The sequence below is a fragment of the Piliocolobus tephrosceles genome, chromosome 12, assembly GCF_002776525.5.
Source record: "Piliocolobus tephrosceles isolate RC106 chromosome 12, ASM277652v3, whole genome shotgun sequence".
NCBI lineage: Eukaryota > Metazoa > Chordata > Mammalia > Primates > Cercopithecidae > Piliocolobus > Piliocolobus tephrosceles.
The window spans coordinates 19,604,657-19,625,917 of NC_045445.1; the positions used below are offsets into that span (position 1 = coordinate 19,604,657).

Below are 21,261 nucleotides of genomic sequence, written 5' to 3' on the forward strand. Positions count from 1 at the left end.
TCCTGAGTAGCTGGGATTACAGGCATGCACCACCACACCCGGCTAATTTTGTATTTTTAGTAGAGATGGGGTTTCTTCATGTTGGTCAGGCTGGTGTCGAACTCCCAACCTCGGGTGATCCACCCGCTTCAGCCTCCCAAAGTGCTGGGATTACAGGCGTGAGCCACCATACCTGGTCTTTTTTTTCTGTTGTTGAGAAAAGATCTGGTCTATTGCCCAGACTGGAGTACAGTAGTGTGATCATGGCTCCCTGCAACCTCTGTTTCCCGGGCTCAAGCCATCCACCCACCTCAACCTCCCGAACAGCTGGGACTACAGGTGTGCACCATCTCGCCCAGCTAATTTTTCTGTTTTTGTAGAGACCGAGTTTCGCCATGTTGCCCAGGCTGGTCTTGAACTCCTGCACTCAAGTGAACTGCATGCCTTGGCCTCCCGAAGTGTTGGGATTACAGGCATGAGCCACCACACGCAGCCTCTTTTATCTCTTTAATGCAGTTTCATTAATCAGAATCAGACATTCACATTCTTAGAAATGGGGCTAGAGATAGGAATCCAGCTGTGTTCTGGTTTCTGCTACCAAGGTTGGCAACCTACTTGATAACAAAACTAAGGAATCTGTGCTAGGCTTGATAGGGCTGTGGCTAATTTTTTATTTATTTACCTACCTGCTATTAATCTGATAGAACCCAGCTTATTGACTGAACAAGGCACAAAGTGGTTCAGCCAGATGGGGTGATAACATGAATCAAACCGAGTATCTTAGTTTTGTGATTACTTTTATCATTGGATGGTTTTAATGATTTGCTATTTTAATGAAACTACAGAAACAACTGCCCTCTATCTTTTAGAGAGCAGAAAAAGGATCAGATCATTAGATGTTATCTTGTCATTTAAATATTTATAGTTTATTTCCTGCCCCACCCAACAAAAGGAGAGATGGCTTTTATAGCCTTTAGATTGAAGTTTATGTACTGGATAACAATCTTTAAAATCTGACATCTTTTGGAGCATAAATTAAGTTTGAAATTTGAGTGTGGACCCATTTGGAGTTTGTGTCCAGTTAGGCATACTTTTTCTTTCTTTTCTTTTCTTTTTTTTTCCAAATGAAATTTCCCAAATCTTTGCCAACCAAATCTGGAGGACATTATCAACCACAAGGCGGGAGTTATGTCATTCTGCATTTAGTCCTTATGGACATCAAAATTTGAGCATAACTCAGAAGTCTACCTTTGCCTGTGCTTTGATTCTTTCTGCATGTTGGGAGCTCTTAATCTGCTCTTCATTCTGTTGGGAGTGAGACTGTGTGTGTCTGCAGCATACTATATAAAATAAAGGAGTTTTCAGGGCTGCTGGCCATACGGTGACGATTAAATGATAGTGTCTTTTTTTTTTTTTATGAAAGGAAAACTTATGAATTTTCTTACCCCGTGCATCAGTGTTAATATGATAGTTTTAACACATTTTTTTGTTAAATTGGTCTTAGTGGTTCTAACACTATTTTTAATATTATATGTGTCATGCCAAAATTTCATGAATATGTGACAAGTACAAAAAATAAGTTTTAATCATTAATAGGAATGTGTATGTCTGTACACATCTCTAAAGTACACGTGTACACACACACACACACACACACACACACACACTTTAGAGATGTTTATGTGAGCAACTTAGACATCTGTGCTGACAGTTTAAAACTCCTGTCTACCTTCACCATAAAAATGAGCAAGTTAAAAAAAAAAAAACTCCTGTCCTCAGCATGACTGCAGACTGATATTTAAATATGTGATCTTAAAAACTTAGAGGTTATTCAGAAGGACAATACTAGGACCCTTAAGGTAAGATAGTAGAGACCAGAGAACATGCCATATATATCAGTTTAACCCACAGCAAGGGGTGTGGGGATGCCCCACAGTCATACCTTATACCAAAATCTGTGCTAGGCTTGATAGGACTGTGACTAATTTCTAATGCATTTACCTGCCTGTCATTAATCTGATAGGACCCAGCTTATTGACTAGACAAGGCACCAAGTGGCTCAGCCAGATGGGGTGATGGCATGAATCACACTGGACATCCTACCCTTGTTATTACTTTATCATTGGACTGTTTTAATGAGTCACTCATACTTCATCCTTAGTTTTTCTAGACAGAGGGCATTACCTTAAGTCATAAGCACTTTTGGTTGTGTGGTTCAAATATTGCCTCAATATGTATATTCAGTGGCTGGAACGCATTCGTTCCGTTTTGATTCAGGGATTCCTATGTCCAATTTGAATTGTCTAGATCCTTTTTGACTGTTGTCTGGCTTTCGGCCATTAGTGTAAGTAAGGTTCATTAGCACTTCCATCAGAGCTTAAGCTAGGAAAGAAAGAAGAGATGAACTCAAATTAGTCCAGACCTCGTTGCTTTTAGGAGCTCTGGTAGAAGAGTTAATAGTAGACTCTGTGAAAATTACTTTTGTGCAGTGATGTTGCTGTGGGTTAAAAAATCATGTAAGTCTTACTTGACATGGATAGAATAACAATGAGTGATTTGTGACGTGAAGTCTCTGCTTCCATGACCATGAGTAATTGTGCCAGATTAATTCAAACGGAAACTAGATTTTAGTTAAGTGAAAATGTCTGGCTAAAGATTTACCAAGTTCTGAATCTAAATTGCAGTGGAGACTAAATGTAAGTGTGCTATTTTCTGTTAATGAACAAAATTATATACGTTTATATTTTAATAATAGGGAAGACATTCTGAAATGAAATGTTCAGGGCTTTTTTTTCTGCTTCTCCATTAGCTTATTTCTCTTAAGGTAAATCAGCAGTGTTAGAAGTCAGATTTCACTGCATGAGTCCTGTTGTGTGTTTTTGAATGAATACAGGATTCACCCAAGCAAGCAGGCCTTATTACAAATGGAATCTTTTAACCCAGGGCTCACCGTAAGTCTGGTGGTTGGAATAAAGAATTCTTTATTTATATTCAGATTATCTGCTTGGTGGCCAAGTTTTAATCTAAGCCCATTTCTTCCTGCCAAGTAGCATAGAGCGTGTCCTTCGGCTGCCCGGCCAATATGTGCTTTAGGAAAGTAAATTCATTTTAATATTAGTCTAGGCAAAAACCTGCAGGAGGAAAAATCGCATATGTTCCAAAGGCAAATAGAAAGGTCTTTTGATTTTCCAATGCCTTGGATTATCTGTGCAACTTTCTTTCAGTAGTTTGAGTAATTCATATTTTAGATCCATTTTGCCATTTGGTTGAAAAAATATCGGAGCCAGCTAAAATTTCCAAACTTCTTACTTAAAAGTGGTATTATTAATGATGCATTTGACAGCAGTGAGTGTAGAGTAGGAGTAGTGTGGAATATACTGTTTCCATTTTTACTGTTACTTTTCTGAAGCCTATTTGTAGTCTGTCTCCACCTAAAAACAATCCACAAACAAGAGAATGAAATGACATTTCAAAGAAAAGTAGACGAGTAGAGAAGCAAGGGTGGGGGTGATATATTTCATTGAGGGTAGTACAGGGCCCAGAAACTTTCTAATGTACCATAGATTACTTTTAACACTAGAAATACATTAACTTGGAAATTCAGAAAAATGATCATATTAAAGACTTCTAACATTTTCGGCTCAGCATGTTAGACTGGAATGGGCCTTTTCAAAGGAGCTAGTGACCAAAGTTAAAACTAGAACACATGTTTCCTGATTTCCATAATTCCTTCTCCAATTCTGTGCTTTTTTCCTTTTCAAAAATAAAAAGTGTCTGTGTAAATTCTAAAACTGCCCAATTACCTCTCCCGCTTTGTCTGTCACTGTGTTTTCTTCACTCTCTATACCCCAGCCACAATAGTCTGCTTTTGTTTGGTTCCTAGAACTACCCTTGCTTCCTCCCAAGTCTTAACTAGTTAATGCCTGCTCATCCTTCAGATGATAGCAAATATCATCTCTGGGGAACCTTTTCTCATTCCTCCGAATTAGATTAGGTTACCCATGTTATATATTCTCATAGCCCCTTGTATCTTTCCTTTTATCACTTTTATTGCAAATTATAATTACATATTTATTAGCATGGTTATTTAAATGTCTGTCTCCTGCACAATACTGTAAATTCAATGAGGGCTGGGACCGCGTCTGTTTTAAACGCCGTTGTATTTCTAATATCTAGTGTGCTTCCTGCACTTGGCAGGCACTCAGTAAATATTAGAATAAGTGAATGATTGAATTCAGGGCAAATATAAAGCATAGATCTTATTATTGGATTGATGGAAATCAAAGCCAGAAAGGCAGCTTGATGCCAGACTGTAAAGGCTCTCAGTTCCCTGCTGAAGTATGGAGCCAGATTCATGGGTCAGGCCAGGTTGATGGTTGGGAACAGTGAGCCCCTGGGCTGGATAGGGAAGGAATCCCTGGGCTGGGTATAGAGGTGCTTGGTGTCCAGATCTGGAGTTTTACTGGAAGGATAGGAACAGGTGCCAGTTGTCAGGATAAAGAGGCACCAGACAATGGGTACTGAGACCATGAGTGTAGATTATTCATTGTAGAAGCTTAACTGGAGAATAACCGAAGGGATCAAAGAAAGGGACTCTTCTAGAAATAGACCTTTGGGTTTTGAAAGCAAGAAGAAAGGAAACAGTGTAAGGAATTATAAATGGCATAGAATTGGAGGGGGAAACCATTTAAAAATATGTTTGAATCGAAGGCCCTTTGGGACTGGGGAAGTGATCAACTCTAGGGGAGTTGAAAGACTTAGTTTTAGAGTAGAGGAACTATGAGGGCAGTGTACTTCATCGAACACCTCTGATAGTCCGAGTATGGTTACCTCAGTAAGTAACTACTCCTCTTGCTCCAAGCCTGATGGGAAGATAAAAAGATAAACATAAGGATAGAAATTTCTTGAGCTGAAGTGAAGTGAAGGAACTCCCTCCCAAAAACCATGGCATGTCAAGAGGAACGTTTATTGTAGGTTGGATGGTCTGATGCCTCCAGGGGGGACAATCAAATGATACAGGACCTCGAAGAGTCTTACTTTGGATTTTTGTGGCTTTATAATGTAGTATATTATGTAGTTCATTGCTGTGGCTTTATGCTTTTTTATTATTTACAAGTGATCTACTGATTTGTGAGCTCTTGAAACTGTGTCATTGCATGTTACGTTTACCCTGATAGTTGCATTTGCTTATAATTCTTTTTGCTTTGTCTTCAGTTCAGATATTTTGGATGGCAGTAGTAGCAGCAGTGGCTTATCCTCAGACCCGCTGGCTAAAGGCAGCGCTACCACAGAGTCTCCAGTAGCATGCTCCAATTCATGCTCTTCGTTCATCTTGATGGATGATCTCTCACCCAAGTGACTTAACCATTTCTGATTCAACGTTTTAACTGCTGTTTCCTACCTAAAATGTTTAGTGGGGAACGCAGAGAACTTTGATCCATAATGAGGATTAAAGTTTTACAGATTTCACCCATTCTGATGCTATTATTACTCTTTGGGCATCTCTCTTCTCCAAAGTTCAATTTTGTGAGCCTAATGACCTGAGCTAATAATCTGGTTTTGCTGATCTCATTTTGGATTTAGTGATTAAATCTCAACTGCTCACTTTTGATTGCTTAGAGGAAGTTTTTTTTCTTAGTGCCTCAACACCTATTTTGAGTTTATACATTTAAGAAAGGCACTGATACGTATTGCCTTTTAATGGTTCTTTTCCGCAGCAGTGATACGACAGATTTGATCAGAAATTCTCTTGCTTGAGAGATATTTTTTTGTTTTGTTCTTCATTGACTACATAGTTTCAAATCTCTAGTTCATAATATATAAATTGCTTTTAATTATATTACATTTTTATTTTTCTGCATCAGCTTAAAATACATTATTTTGTTTCCCTTTCCTGTTTGAGCCGCTTATGCCATTTCTCACAGAGGGGAATACGTAGTTGCTTTCATTACCCTTATTGCTTCTTTGCTGTTGGGGTGTGTGAAGTGAGCATTGATTTTAGTGCTGAGAATGTAAACGGACTTACAGGATGCTTGGATTAGTCACCACAGGTTCTTATGACTTTGCTACCACAGTTGATGTATTTCTCCTCAAACCTGTTGCCCTAAGGAATATATAAAATATTGTTGATATTTCTAGGTGGTGTTATCAAGGAGAAGAAATTCCTGCCTTGACCCGATGTGTGGAGCATCTACAAATGAATGAATAGTTATTTACACACAAACCACTGTGTACAAAAGCGTCCATGGAGCTGTCAGTGTCTCGGGTGGCATTATGAGGCCTCAGGTGCCTTGGGGTACATTGTCATGCTATAAGGGATGTATATCATAAGGTATGGTGGAAGAGGGGCCTTATGTGTATGATTGCCACATACTGTTTCTGTTGCTGCTTTTTTTCCGATTCCTTTTTGTCATTGGATTCGTTTGTTTTGTCATGTGGTGAATGGTGTTTCAGTTAATTGTGTTGCCGCCAGAATCAGAATCCAGTTCTTGTTCATACTGCCTTATAGTTATTGTGTTGCCACCAGAATCAGAATCCAGTTCTTGTTCATACTGCCTTGTAGTGAGGGCAGTTTAATATCTACGAAGAAGCTTTTAGGAGCTGAAGAAGTCAATGTGATTGTGCGTTCTGCTTTTAAGAAGCTGTTTCAGCTATGAACTGTGTACATGCTCTAAGTGTGAAGTACCATAAGTTATTTAATTTTTAAAAGAGGAAACTCCTGAGTGAGCTGTTTAAGAAATCTGAGTGTAATCTATTGTTACGTTATTTATAACTAGGTAAAATGTCTGTCGTGATAGATTTCTTTTAATGTTCAGATATTGTGGTTGGGTTATCTATATTTAATATGCAGATTTGCCTGCTGGAATCATCATAATCCATTTTAAAGTGAATGTAAGAAATGAAAACTACTGCATTTGTGTCTTTTGAAGGCAAAGATCCTTGGATTTTAAAGGAAGATTATGTGCTTTGAAGGCACTCAGAGACTAGTAATAGCATATGGCTTGAAGGGAAACCCATTCTCTTTCAATTACAAGAGAGCATCACTTAGCGTGCAGTAGTTCTGTTATAGCATCCGATGTGTCCTTTATTTTAAATTGTAACCATAACAGCCATTAATGGCTTTATTTCTTGTATTGCTCTCATCTGGGAAAAGTCTACTTCTTCAAACGTAACATAAATATATCTATTATGAAGCTTGTCCCCTAGTATGCCATTATAAAGAAAAAATTCTTCGATAGTATGCGGTGTATCTATTCTGTTTGTAAAGGATCATGTCAAAATGTTCTGCCTCTATAATGATAATAGATGGTTTTGTCTTTCAGGAGATTTATCCACCTACTGTCTTCTTTGCCTTAAAGGGACACTTGGCCATCATTTTTAGACTCAAACTTAACACTGTTAAGAAATAACTGAAATATGATGGCACTTACATTAATTTTTGAAATTCAATGGTGGGATAGAATTAGGTCAGGAAATGGAAATTGTTCCAGTGGTGTGAGAACTAGGAGACAAGATGATTCACTTTATTATTTAAACCAAGCTTCATTTTTAGTTTTTGTTGTTTAAATGAACTGGAAAGTTAAGTTTTTGCAGGGATTGTTTTGAAATAAAGAGATACGCTAACTCACAGATGAACTTTGTTGATAAGACCCCTTTATTTTTATATAAAGTCTAATATTTGAAAAGTGATTGTTATAAAGTAAAATTCTCTCTTCCTATTCTAATATATATCATATATTTCAGGCTTCTATTTGAAAACAGGTATAAGAGATGATATGATGGAACCCTATCATGTTTTTTGCTTGATTGACTTATATAATCACTGTTTCATGATTACTGCTTTTGGAATAATAGGAAGTTTTGTGAAATGCTGACCTTGTGTATACCTTAGAATAAATTTAATAAAGTGTGTATACATGCATAAAATTTACGAATGTTTTAAAAATCTGTCCTTTGTTCTTATTAATAATCATTTTCTGCCCTTATATCCCAATAGTTTATTCTCTGTGTCTAATTGCAGGTCAACTTTTGAATAAAAGGATATCAGAAACACAAAAGAACTAATAGCTATGTTGAAGTTGGGGCTGTTTGCAAAAATGAAGTGAAACCTCTCCACATAATCAAATTTTCAAGAGTATTTTGTAGAATTTGACAATTTAGAAGGTTCTTGCCAGGGTCATACATCTTTTGTATGTATGAATGAAGTCTTTTGTGTGTATGAATACATCTTTTGTATGTATGAATGAATGAAAACGAGGTCATTCCTCGTTTTCAATTTAGTTTATCTTGTTAAATTTTTTACATATTGATAAGCCTCTATAAATTATTTTTAGAACAAGATTGCGGTGGATAAACAGACAAAAAGGTCCGGGCACGGTGGCTCACGTCTGTAATCCCAGCACTTTGGGAGGCCGAGGTGAGCAGATCACGAGGTCAAGAGATCAAGACCATCCTGGCCAACATGGTGAAACCCTGTCTCTACTAAAAATACAAAAATTAGCTGGGCATGGTGGCGTGCACCTGTAGTCCTAGCTACTCAGGAGGCTGAGGCAGGAGAATCGCTTGAATCCGGGAGGCTGAGGTTGCAGTGAGCCGAGATTGTGCCACTACACTCCAGCCTGGATACAGAGCGAGACGCCGTCTTAAAAAAAACAAAAAAGAAAACCAGGCAAAAAGCCTTTTATGTATGATTCTGATTATTAAGTTTTATCTTCAGTTTCTTTTTTATTTTTATTTTTTTTAAGGCAAAGTTTTGCTCTTGTTGCCCAGGCTGGAGTGCAGTGGCACAATCTTGGCCCACTGCAACCTCTGCCTCCTGGATTCAAGCAATTCTTCCTGCCTCAGTCTCCTGAGTAGCTGGGACTACAGGCGCCCGCCACCACGCTCGGCTAGTTTTTGTATTTTTTAGTAGAGATGGAGTTTCATCATATTGGCCAGGCTGGTCTCAAACTCCTGACCTCAGGTGATCTACCTGCCTCGGCCTCCCCAAAGTGCTGGGATTACAGGCGCAAGCCACCGCGCCTGGCCCTATCTTCAGTTTTTAAGAAATACATGAACTACCTTATTTTAAAATACATTTTGGGCCGGGTGCAGTGGCTCACACCTGTAATCCCAACACCTGGGGAGGCCAAGGCGGGTGGATTGCTTCAGGCCAGGAGTTTGAGACCAGCCTGGGCAACATGGCAAATCCTCGTCTACTAAAATTACAGAAATTAGCTGGGTATGGTGGCATGCGCCTGTAATCCCAGCTACTTGGGAGGCTGACGCTTGAACCTGGAAGGCAGAGGTTGCAGTGAGCTGAGATCGCACCACTGCACTCCAGCCTGGGTGACAGAGCAAGACTCTCTCAAAAAAACAAACAAAAAGAAAAACAACTTTACATTTTGAAATTTGAAATAATTTCAGACTTACAAAAAATTTGCAAGAGTAGCTCAAATAACTCCTATATATCCTTCACCCAGGTTCCTCAATTGTTAACATTTAATCACATTTGCTTTGTCTGTCTGTCTCCTTCTATATATGCACTACCATTCTGCTTCTCCCTGTGTCTCTCTGTGTGGGGGGGATGTATATATATATATACACACACACACACACACACACACACATTTTTTTTCTGAATCATCTGAGAATGAATTATAGTTACGATGCCCCATTGCCCTTATATGCTTCAGCATAAATTTCTTAAAGACAAAGACATTCTACATAACCACATTGTAACTATCAAAATCAGAAAATTAACTGACACAAAACTGCCATCTATTAGTGGCTCGCACATGTAATCCCAGCACTTTGGAAGGCTGAGGTGAGAGGATCGCTTAAGTCCATGAGTTTGAGACCAGCCTGGGCAACATAGCAAGATCCTGTATCTATATATTTTTTAAAACAGAAAGATTTTTTTAAACTGCCTCTAATCTACAGACCCATTCAGTTTTTGCCTATAGTTGTGATAATGCCGTTTTTGGCAAAAGGGAAAAGATCATTTTTTTTCTTCTGGAGGAGGAGGAGACTTTCTTATCTTAGTAATTGACACCCTCACCCACTCAGCTACTCAAGCCAAGAACCCAGGAGTTAACCTTGACTTGTTGCTTACTTTCATTCCTTGCATATAATTCTTCAGCATGACTTCATTCTGTTTCTGAGATATATCTTTTTGCCCTTGTCAAGGAGGAACAATACCAGACATAGTTAGCAAGACAGATTTTATTCAGACTACTTCAGTAGGGGAGAGACCCCTGTTTCTTCTGGAGGAGGCACATGGTGTTACTTTGTCCTGTTACTAGTGATAACCTTGATCCCTTGGATAAGGTAGTGTCTATTGTCTTTTTCCCATTGAAATTAAAGTATTTTGTGTACTTTGAGACTATAAATATCCTGTTTCCTCATTAAACTTTGACCCCCTAGTTTTAACATTCATTGATCTTTTTTGTCTGATGGTATTATGATGGCTGCCTGATAGTATCATGATGACTACCTAATGCTGGCTCTAATTCCATCAATTTATTAGTTGACATTCTACTGTAAAGAAGAAGAACACACTCTCCTCCACCACTTTGCATCCGTGTGGACTCCTGGACTCCCATTTTAGTTAGTGAGTTTTAATTCATTACCATGATTGTTTTGATATTCAAGTTGCCTCAGATTTGGAAAATGAGGGCCCCTCCAACTCGTCCCTATGTCCTTTGGACAAATCAGTTTCTGAGCAGTTTTTTACTTTTCTGACTCAAGATGTCCCAGATTCATACTTTCCTTGCCCCAGCCACTGGGATCAGCCATTTCTCTAAGTAGCCCCTTGATTCCTTTTAATAGAGAACAGTGTTTAAAAACCAAGGTGGGGAACTAGGTATATTATTGCTATTGGGGCATCATTGTTTAAAGCCCTCAGAGCACAGAGAAAAACACATGCGTATATATGCCATGTGAATGTATATACACATCTATATTTGCTTAGTTCAAACTATACCTCTGAGTTCAAACTATACCTCTGATTCCAATTCAGTACCACAGGGTTCATTCCAGTGTTTATCTCGGTGTAATTACTCCTTTCTCCTGTGTGTAACCAATTTCCTACCCTGCCAGCTGGCTACCCAGCCTGCCTCCTCAGCCCCATCCATCTCCTTGGCTCTGACCCTGATGGTCTGCCAGTCTTGGCTGCCTGGATGGAAGGAAGGAAAGAGGATCTAAGTCCTCAAGTTTTAAATATCCCTGGTTCACACCCACCCCAACCACCACAAGCTCCTTATCTTCTGTGCTTGACTGTTCACAGCTTGGGAATTTCTTACATTCATCAATTTAACAAATATTTATTGAGCCCTGTGCTGTGAATTGTAAATGCAGATTAATTTCATGCCTTTGGCCGGGCACAGTGTCTCATGCCTGTAATCCCAGCACTTTGGGAGGCCAAGGTAGGTGGATCACCTGAGGTCAGGAGTTTGAGACCAGCCTGGCCAACATGGTGAAACCCTGTCACTACTAAAAATACAAAAATTAGCTCGGTGTGGTGGCGTGCCCCTGTAGCCCCAGCTACTCAGGAGGCTGAGGCAGGAGAATTGTTTGAACCTGGGAGGCGGAGGTTGCAGTGAGCCAAGATCATGCCACTGCACTCCAGCCTGGGCAACAGAGTGAGACTCCGTCTCAAAAAATAAAATTAAAAAAAAAGCCTGCCTTCAAGGAGAGCAGTAGAGCAGAATAGTCAGGTACACTGATTACTGGAAGCACTGACAGAGTGTGTTGGGGAGCATCAAGGGCGAACACTCCCCCTCCCCCGATGCTTCCCAGAAGAGGGAACACTAAAGCTGAATCTTGAAGAATAAACTTGGCATGAGTCAAGGAGTTAGGTAGAGGGAAATAAGATAAAGGTGAGAAGAGCGCTAAAGCACCGTTACAGAAATGCTAGTAATTTGCTAATATAGGAGATGAGGCTGGAGAGGAAAACAGACCTTACTTGTTCTTTGGGGATTTGGGAGTCTTTAGCTTATGTAGGTGGAAGCTATAGCTGTAGATGTAAACAGGGAGATCATCCAGACAAGAAGGTTAGGGACAAAATCCCGACAATCATCAGCATTTAAGAGCTGACGGATCACGAGGTCAAAAGATCGAGACCATCCTGGCCAACATGGTGAAACCCCGTCTCTATTAAAAATACAAAGATTAGCTTGGCGTGGTGGTGCGCGCCTGTAGTCCCAGCTACTCGGGAGGCTGAGGCAGGAGAATTGCTTGAACCCGGGAGGCAGAGGTTGCAGTGAGCCGAGATTGTGCCACCTCACTTCAGCCTGGCAACAGAGCGAGACTCCATCTCAAAAAAAAAAAAAAAAAAAAGAGGCCGACTGAAGATAAGAAGGGATGGCCTAGATGAAGCAGCTAACAATATCAGTGAACCATAAGGAGGGAGTGGTCTACAGAGTCAATTGAAATGAGGACTGAAATTTTTCCATTAGATCTTAAAATCAGAAGGTCCTCTGGAGGCTCTCATTAGTGTACTGTTAGTGAGGCTGAAGGAGCCAAAGTTGAATTGCAGTGGCTTAAATAAGCGGGGGCTTAGGAGATGGAGACAGGAGGGTATGTTATAGTCTATGTCCATCTGCCAACTTCCTTTTTTCCCTTCTTTTCTTTCCCAACCCTTGCTCAATCATAATACAAACTCTCCCGTTTTTTCCTTCTGTATCCTCAGCAGCTAGCATCCTATCCGAAATAGGATAGTCACTCAATAAAATTCTGTTGAACTAAGTAACCCCTCGCTATCCTATTGGAAATAGAACAGTCACTTAATAAAATTTTGTTGAACTAAGTAACCCCACACTATCCTATCTGAAATAGAACAGTCACTCAATAAAATTTTGTTGAACTAAGTAACCCCACGCTATCCTATCTGAAATAGAACAGTCACTCAATAAAATTTCGTTAAACTAAGTAACCCCACGTTATCCTATCTGAAATAGAATAGTCACTCAATAAAATTTTGTTGAACAAGGTAACCCCACGCTCTAACCTATAGAGGGAGTAAAAGAAAGTCACTCTCACCTATAGAGGGAGCTGAAAGAAAACCACAGGGAGTGTTAACCTATAGGAGAAGCTGAAAGAAAATCACTAGGGAATGAACCTATAGGAGAAGCTGAAAGTAAATCTCCGGGGAAGTGTTAACCACACACTCTCACCTCTAGGAGGAGGGTGAAGCTTCTTGTCTTCCAGACATTCCCGAGGAAAACTTGCACGAGGAGTCTGTCAAGGAGTGCCACCCTTTGGTAATCTTTATTAATATATACCTAATATGTACCTTCTGTTTGTGGCATGTGATACTGATGTTCCATTTATTATAGTGATAGGAAGCTTTTTATTACAGTAAACTTGGCAAGTCGTATAGTAAAGGAAAAGTGACTTAATTTAAATACATCTTGAGTAAATGATAGAACGAATGATCCATAGCCAGATATGACCCAAATCTTAAAATATACATAATTACTTCGATCCAGGAAAGTATTGGGTCACAGTGGTGTGTGGAACTGTCTGTATGAAGAAGTTAGAAGCTGTGGAATCTGTGTGGAATGCTGTTGCCGGGTTCTTTTCAGATTTCCTCTTTTTTGGGATTCTGCACTTTTCCTTTCCCTTTTCTTTTCTCTTTCTTTTTTTTTTTTTCGGAGTTTCTTTCTTGTTGCCCAGGCTGGAGTGCAGCGGCGCCGTCTCGGCTCACTGCAACCTCCGCCTCCCGGGTTCAAGCAATTCTCCTGCCTCAGCCTCCTGAGTAGCTGGGATTACAAGCACCCACCACCACGCCCGGCTGATTTTTGTATTTTTAGTAGAGACGGGGTTTCACCATGTTAGCCAGGCTGGTCTCGAACTCTTCACCTCAGGTGATCTCCCTCCCTCGGTCTCCCAAAGTGCTGGGATTACAGGCGTGAGCCATCGCGCCCAGCCTGTTCTGTACTTTTCTTCTTCTGTGAGGCGTGGTAAGAGAGGTCAGGAACCTCTCTCCTTCAGCTTCTAGGGGGAAGTGGAGTGTGGCTGAGGTAAAGTGGGGCTAAAGAGCACTTCAGGCCTGGTTTGCTTACCTATCTCTTCTGACTAAAAAGTGGTTAGAACTCCAGAGCTAATGTCAGCATGCAGCCCTCAGAGAAAGAAGCTTCTAGTCTGGATCACTGAGGCCTGCCTTCTTTGGCCAAGAGGAATTTTTCGTCTAGTTCCCCTGATGACTACTGAAGTAGTCTGGGGTGAAAGCCCTAGCGCTTTGAATCTGCCCTCTAAGCATCCATCTCCCTCAGAGACCTGTGGGTTGTGGGGAGGAAGAAGGGAAGAGGGGCTGTGGCTGTTGTAGGTGAGGGGTTAAGAATTCTAGAATTTGTAATCTTGATCATGTGTATTTCTACCTCAGAGACAAAATTAACATCTCATAACAGTGGTTTAATTTCTTTGTTTTTTCATCTTTATTCATTTGTATTTAGTTTTGAATTATGGAGGAGAAAAGCTTATTATAAGAAGTTGAAACCTCATAGAAGTATGCAAAGTAAAAAATACTCCCCCTCCAGCCTTTTCATCTATAATGTAATAGTTTGATTTGTGTACCTAATTATCTTTTTCTTTTCTTTTCTTTCTTTTTTTTTTCTTGTTTTTCTTTTTTTTTTTTTGAGATAGAGCCTCACTCTGTCGCCCAGGCTGGAGTGCAGTGGTGTGATCTCGGCTCACCACAACCCCTGCCGCCCAGCTTCAAGTAATTCTCCTGCCTCCCGAGTAGCTGAGATTACAGGCGCCTGCCACTGTGCTCGGCTAATTTTTGTATTTTTAGTAGAGACGGGGTTTCACCATGTTGGCCAGGCTGGTCTTGAACTCCTGACCTTGTGATCCTCCCACCTCAGCCTCCCAAAGTCCACAGTGCTGGGATTACAGGTGTGAGCCACCGCACCTGGCCCTAGTTATCTTTTTCTATACATAGGCGAACATATTTCTAATAGATGCACATGCATATTTTAAATTTTTTATTGAAATGTAATGTATATACAAAAAGTGTACAGGTTGATGAATTATCACAAACTAGATCTTCTGGGAGAATGTTCTGTGTGACTTGGGTGATGGTTACATGGGTTTATTCATTTGTGATAATTCCTGCAGAGTAAATGGCTGAAAATGAACAGTAGGGAGCAACTCAAGAGTTCTGGAATGTTCTCTACGGACCTGGGTGATGGTTACTTAGGTTAATTCAGTTTGTGATCATTCATAGAGTGAATGACTAGAAGTGGTCATTTGGGGGTGCCTGAACAGTTTTGGAATGTTCTATGTGACCTGACTGATGTTTGCTTAGGTTCACTTTTTCAGCATTCATAGAGTGAATGACTGGAAGTAGGTATTGTGGGGCACCTCAAGAGTTCTGGAATGTTCTCTGTGGACCTGGGTGATGGTTACTTGGGTTGATTGCGTTTGTGATCATTCATAGCGTGAATGACTGGAAGTGGGCATTAGAGGGTGCTTCAAAAATTCTCGAATGCTCTGCACTGAGGTAGGTGATGGTTTATGGGTTCATTTTTAGCAATTGTATGAACATTCCATAATTTAACCCTCAAATGATCATTGAGGTTCTTTATAATTTATTAGTATACACAAGTAAATGTTGTTATTCATTTAAATTTGTCTGCTTCTGTATGTATTTCTTCAGGAGAGATTCTTAGAAGTGATAAATTGTTGGGTCAGACGACATGTGCATTTTATTATTTTCTTTTTGGAAAGGTAAGACAAGTTCAATGTAAAAAAATCAAATAGCAAATAAAAAGGACATATAGGGAAAAGTCAGTTTTCCTCTTAACCCTTGACCTCCAGTTCCATCAGATCCTTTCTCAGAAGCAACCAGTGTTACCAGCTTCTGGCAGTTTCTAACAGAGATAGTGTGTACATTGCATATATATTTACATATTGTTATAGGCATTGCTTAAAGCCATACCACCACCCCATCGAGATTGTACCAATTTATAATCTCATCAATAGGATTTGAGAGTTCCCTTCCCCTGATCCCGAGCCCTGGCCAGGGATGATTTAGGGGTTCTGAAAAGATTTGAGTAAAAAGGAACAGGTTTTATTCATTCATCCATTGGCAGTACATTAATGTGCTTCAGAATTCAAAAGGTACAAAACATCTGCCTCCCACTTTCATCCCCTAGCTGCCATAGCTCCTTTCCCCCAGAGCAATTGTGTTTTCAGTTTCTTGTGCATCCTCACGGAGAAAGTTGGCATATGTAAACAAATCCATCTATATAGTCTTCTTTTTTCCTGAAATTTTACACAAATGGTAGCATATTTGTATGAGCGATTACTACATGACCTCCCTCTCCTTTTCCCCTCAAAAACCTAAGCGGCTTAAAACAATTATTCATTTTTTTCTCATGAGCCTATGGGTAAGCTGAGAGTATTTACTATTCAGGGCCAGGCTCAGATCATCGTGGCTGGTTAGTTGATGGGTCAGTTGGGGATTGGTTGGTCTAGAATGGCTTCAGCTGGTCTTATTCAGCTCTACTTCATGAGGTCTCTTACCCATAAGCAGTCTAGTCTGGGCTTGCTCTCATCGTAGTGTCAGGACGCCACAAGAACAGAAGCACAGAAGGCCTCTGGAGGCCTAGACTTGGCTCTGGCACAACATAACTACTGTCTTATTCTGTCGACCAAAGCAACCCACAGGCTAGCTAGCCTGGATTCAAGGAGTGTGAGGAGCTGCAAAGTCACATTGCAGGGTGTATGGGCTTAGGGAGGGGAAGAGCTGGGGCCATTTATTCTATCAAATACAATACTATAGGTATTGTTATGTACCTTACCTTTTTTTTTTTTTTTAACCTAACACTGTATCTTGGAAATGACTTCATATTAGTCTACAAAGAGCTTCTTTGTTTTTTATTCCATTTCATTTTACCAGCCCCTTATTGAAGGAAACATATTGCTTCCAGTCTTTCGCTATTATCTAACAATGCTGCAATGAATAACATTGAACATATGTCAGATAAATTCCTAGAGGTGGAATTACTAGGTCAAAAGGTATATATATTTATTTATTATGTTTGATAGTGAATTCCAAATTAAACTGAAAATTTTGTAATTTTTTTCCACTCTAAAGAAATAGAAGTTCAGTTTTGTGCAGTGGCAACATCACAGCCAGTGAGGTTTGTCTGAGGAGTGATTATTGCTAATTGAAAACTTTTCCCAATACCCCACCATGATGGCTTGAAATATAGTTGGCATTGGCATTTTTTGACAGTCTGTATGGAGACTAAACTAAAAATGGAAATTAAAAAAAAGAAATGGAAGTTCATAATTAAATTTTTTTTTTGTATAAGTTGATGGGGTATATGTGAAATTTTGTTACATGTATATAATGCATCGTGATGAAGTCAGAGTATTTAGGGTGTCCATAACCCAAGTACAATATATTTTTGTTAAGTATAGTCAACCTAATGTGCTGTCAAACACCTTATTGATTCCTTCTGTCTTACTGTATATTTGTACCCTTTAACCCATTTTTTTCATCCTCCTCCCTACTCCCGACTCACCCTTCCCACTCTCTGTTATCTGTCTGTCCACTCTCTATCTCCATATGATCAAGTTTTTTAGCTCCCACATATAAGTTAGAACATTCAATATTTGTCTTTTTGTGCCTGGCTTATTTCACTTAAGATACGACTTCCAGTTCCATCGATGTTGCTGAAAATGACACGATTTCATTCTTTTTTTATAACCATATAGTATTCAATTGTGTATATGTACCACATTTTCTTTATCCATTCATCTGTTGACGGACATTTAGGTTGATTCCATATCTTTGCTATTGTGAATAGTGTTGCAGTAAACATAGGAGTGCAGATATCCCTTTGATATATTGATTTCTTTTCCTTTGGGTAGATACATGGGACTGCTAGATCAAATGGTAATTCTATTTTCAGTTTTTTGAGAAATCTCCATACTGTTTTCCATAGTGGCTATACTAGTTTACATTCCCACCAACAATGTATAAGAGTTCCTGGCCAGGCGCGGTGGCTCATGCCTGTAATCCTAGCACTTTGGGAGGCCTAGGCAGGTGGATCATGAGGTCAGGAGTTTGAGACCAGCCTGGCCAATATGGTGAAACGCTGTCTCTACTAAAAATACAAAAATTAGCCAGGCGTGGTGGTACATACCTGTAGTCCCAGCTACTGAGGAGGCTGAGGTAGGAGAATCACCTGAACCCAGGAGGTGGAGGTTGCAGCGAGCTCAGATCGTGCCACTGCACTCCAGCCTGGGCGACAGAGCAAGACCCCGTCTCAAAAAAAAAAAAAAAAAAAAAAAAAGTTCCTTTTCTCTGCATCCTCACCAACATCTCTTATTTTTTGTCTTTTTAGTAGTAGCCATTCTGACTGGGGTAAGATGATATCTCATTGTGGTTTTGATCTGCATTTATCTGATGATTAGTGATGTAGAGTATTTTTTCATATACCTGTTGGCTGTTTGTATGTTTTCTTTTAAGAAATGTCTATTCATGTCCTTTTCCCATTTTTTAGTGGGAATATTTGTTGTTTTCCTATTATCTGAGTTCTTGGTATATTCTAGTTATTAAGTCCCTGTTAGATGAATAGTTTACAATATTTTCTCACATTCAACAGATTGTTTGTTCACTCTATTGATTGTTTCCTTCACTGTGCAGAAGATTTTTAGTTTAATTTGCCTATTTTTGTTTTTGTTGCCTGTGCGTTTGAGGTCTTAGTCATAAAGTTTTTGTCTAGATCAATGTCCAGGAGAGTTTTCCATAGGTTTTCTTGTAGTGTTTTTATAGTTTCAAGTCTTATGTTTAATCCATTTTGAGTTGACTTTTGTATATGGTAAGAGATAGGGGTCCAATTTCATTCTGCATGTGGTTATTCATTTTTCCCAGCACTGTTGAAGAAAGTGTCCTTTCCCCAGGTAAGTTCTTGCTGGCTTTGTCAAAAATCAGTTGACTGTATGTGGCTTTATTTCTGAGTTCTCTATGCTGTTCCATTGGTATGTGTGTCTGTTTTTTTACCAATACCATGCTGTTTTGGTTATGATAGCCTTGCAATATATTTTCAAGTCAGGTAATGTGCAATGCTTCCAGCTTTCTTTTTGCTCAGGATTGTTTTGGCTACTTGGGCTCTTTTTTTTTTTTTGTTCTGTATGAATTTTAGGATTGTTTTTTCTAATTCTGTGAAGAATTATGTTGGTATTTTGATAAGGACTGCATGGAATCTATAGATAGCTTTGGGCAATGTGGTCATTTTAACTAGATTAATTCTTCCAAATCATGAGCATGGGTTTTTTTTTTTTTTTTTTCCATTTGTCTATGTCATCTTCAATTTCTTTTGTCGGTGTGTGTAGCTTTCCTTGTAGAGATCTTTCACCTCTTTGTTTGAAATTATTCCTACATATTTTATTTTTATAACTATTGCAAATGGGATTGCTTTCTTTTCTTTCATGGCTAGATCATTATTGGCCATCATATACAAATGCTAATGATTTTTGTACATTGATTTTGTATCCTGCAACTTTTTATTTTAAAAGAGTCAAACCTACAGAAAAGTTGAAAGAATAGTACAATAAAAACCCATATACCCTTCATGAAGATTAAACACTTGTTAACATTTTGCCACATTTGTTCTCTCTCTGTGTGTATACATATATATAATGCTACATAGCACATACATACATATATACATATTTTATGAACCATTTGACATTAATTTGGGGATATCAAGACACTTCTTCAGCCTGTATTGCCTAAAAACAAGGATGTTTACCTACATAATCACAATTTTGTTAGCACACCCAAGAAAGTTTTGACAGAATAATATTATTTTATTCATAGCCCATATTCAAATTTCCCGATTGCCCCAATAATGTCATTTAGAGCTTTTGTTTGTTTGTTTGTTTGTTTGTTTCAATTCAAGGATCCCAAATTCAGGATCAAAGGTCATACAAATTCATGTACTTGTCATATCTCTAGTAGTCTTTCATATAAAAGTTTCCCACTTTTTTCATCTTTCATGAAATATTCATTTCAAAGACTCTAGGCCAGTTATGTTGTATCATGGCCTATAATTTGGATTTGTCACATTGTTCCCTCATGAATATATTCAGGTTAAACATTTTTGGCAAGGATACCACATAGGTGGTTTCCATTGCATCTTGTCAGGAGGTATACAATGTCAATTTGTCCTATTGCCAAGTTTGATCACTTGGCCAAAGTAGTGTAATCTAGATTTCTCCATTGTAAAGGCACATTCTCCTCCTTTGTAATTAATATTAAATTAATATCTTTAAAGTATGACCATGTAAATGTTCTGTTCCCCAACAATTTTCATCTGATAGTTTTAGCATTCATTATGATCCCTATCTGAATCAGTTTTTAACATAGTGGCTACAAAGGCATGTTTTCCAAATTCTGTTGTTCCTTCCACATTTATTAGCTATCCATTCTTCTATAAAGGAAACTGAATCCCTTCTTTTTTCATGTCACTTCAAATTCTTTTTTAAAATTAATCGATGTGTTATAACCTGTTACCATTATTGGTCTCATGCCTAAATCGACTGACAAAACAAAGCAGAAAGTCCAGAAATAGACCCAAGTATATATGAAAATGTAATCTTTAATAAACGTGGTATATCCAAATTATTGGGGCAAAGATGGACTTTTTAAAGAAATTCTATCGGTATAACTGGATAGCCATTTGGATAAAAAGGTAATTTGGTCCCATACTTCACATTGTACCCTAGAATAAGCTCCAAATGGAGCTTATTATATAAAATAAAAAAAAAAAATAAAACCATATATGTACCAGCTGGTCCAAATTAAAAAAACAAAAAACATGTAGGCACTAGAAGAAAATGTGGATTAATTTCTTTATAATCTGGGTGTGGGGAAAGCCTTTTTAAATATGACTCCAAATCCATATGCCATAAAATGATGAGTATTTTCAAGTACATAAAAATTAAAGTAAAAGCCTTTTTTTGCATGGTAAAAATCAGATAGGCAAAGTCAAAAGAAAGAAGATGAAGGCTGGGTACGGTGGCTCACACCTATAATCCTAACACTTTGGGAGGCCAAGGCAGATGGATCTCGAGGTCAGGAGATGGAGACCATCCTGGCTAACACGGTAAAACCCCATCTCTACTAAAAATATAAAAAATTAGCCAGGTGTGGTGGCGGACGCCTGTAATCCCAGCTACTTGGGAGGCTGAGACAAAAGAATCACTTGATCCCAGGAGCCAGAGGTTGCAGTAAGCCGAGAGCACTCCAGACTGGCGACAGAGCAAGACTACATCTCAAAA

General features: G+C 39.0%; 1 protein-coding gene and 1 non-coding gene across 2 annotated transcripts in view; both read left to right on the top strand.

Moving 5' to 3' along the window:
- FAM122B (family with sequence similarity 122B) overlaps positions 1–7,909 on the top strand; it is a 27,598-nt gene extending 19,689 nt beyond the window's left edge. Inside the window, exon 4 of the mRNA XM_023198813.2 lies at positions 5,115–7,909. Within this exon, the coding sequence (XP_023054581.1) occupies positions 5,115–5,338 (224 nt within the window). The 3' untranslated portion in view covers positions 5,339–7,909. The remainder of the gene's footprint in view (positions 1–5,114) is intronic.
- A 9,165-nt stretch (positions 7,910–17,074) lies between these two features.
- LOC111531614 lies at positions 17,075–17,215 on the top strand. Its single transcript, XR_002728328.1, has one exon. It is a non-coding gene; the product is annotated as a U4 spliceosomal RNA (small nuclear RNA).
- The last annotated feature ends 4,046 nt before the right edge of the window (positions 17,216–21,261 follow it).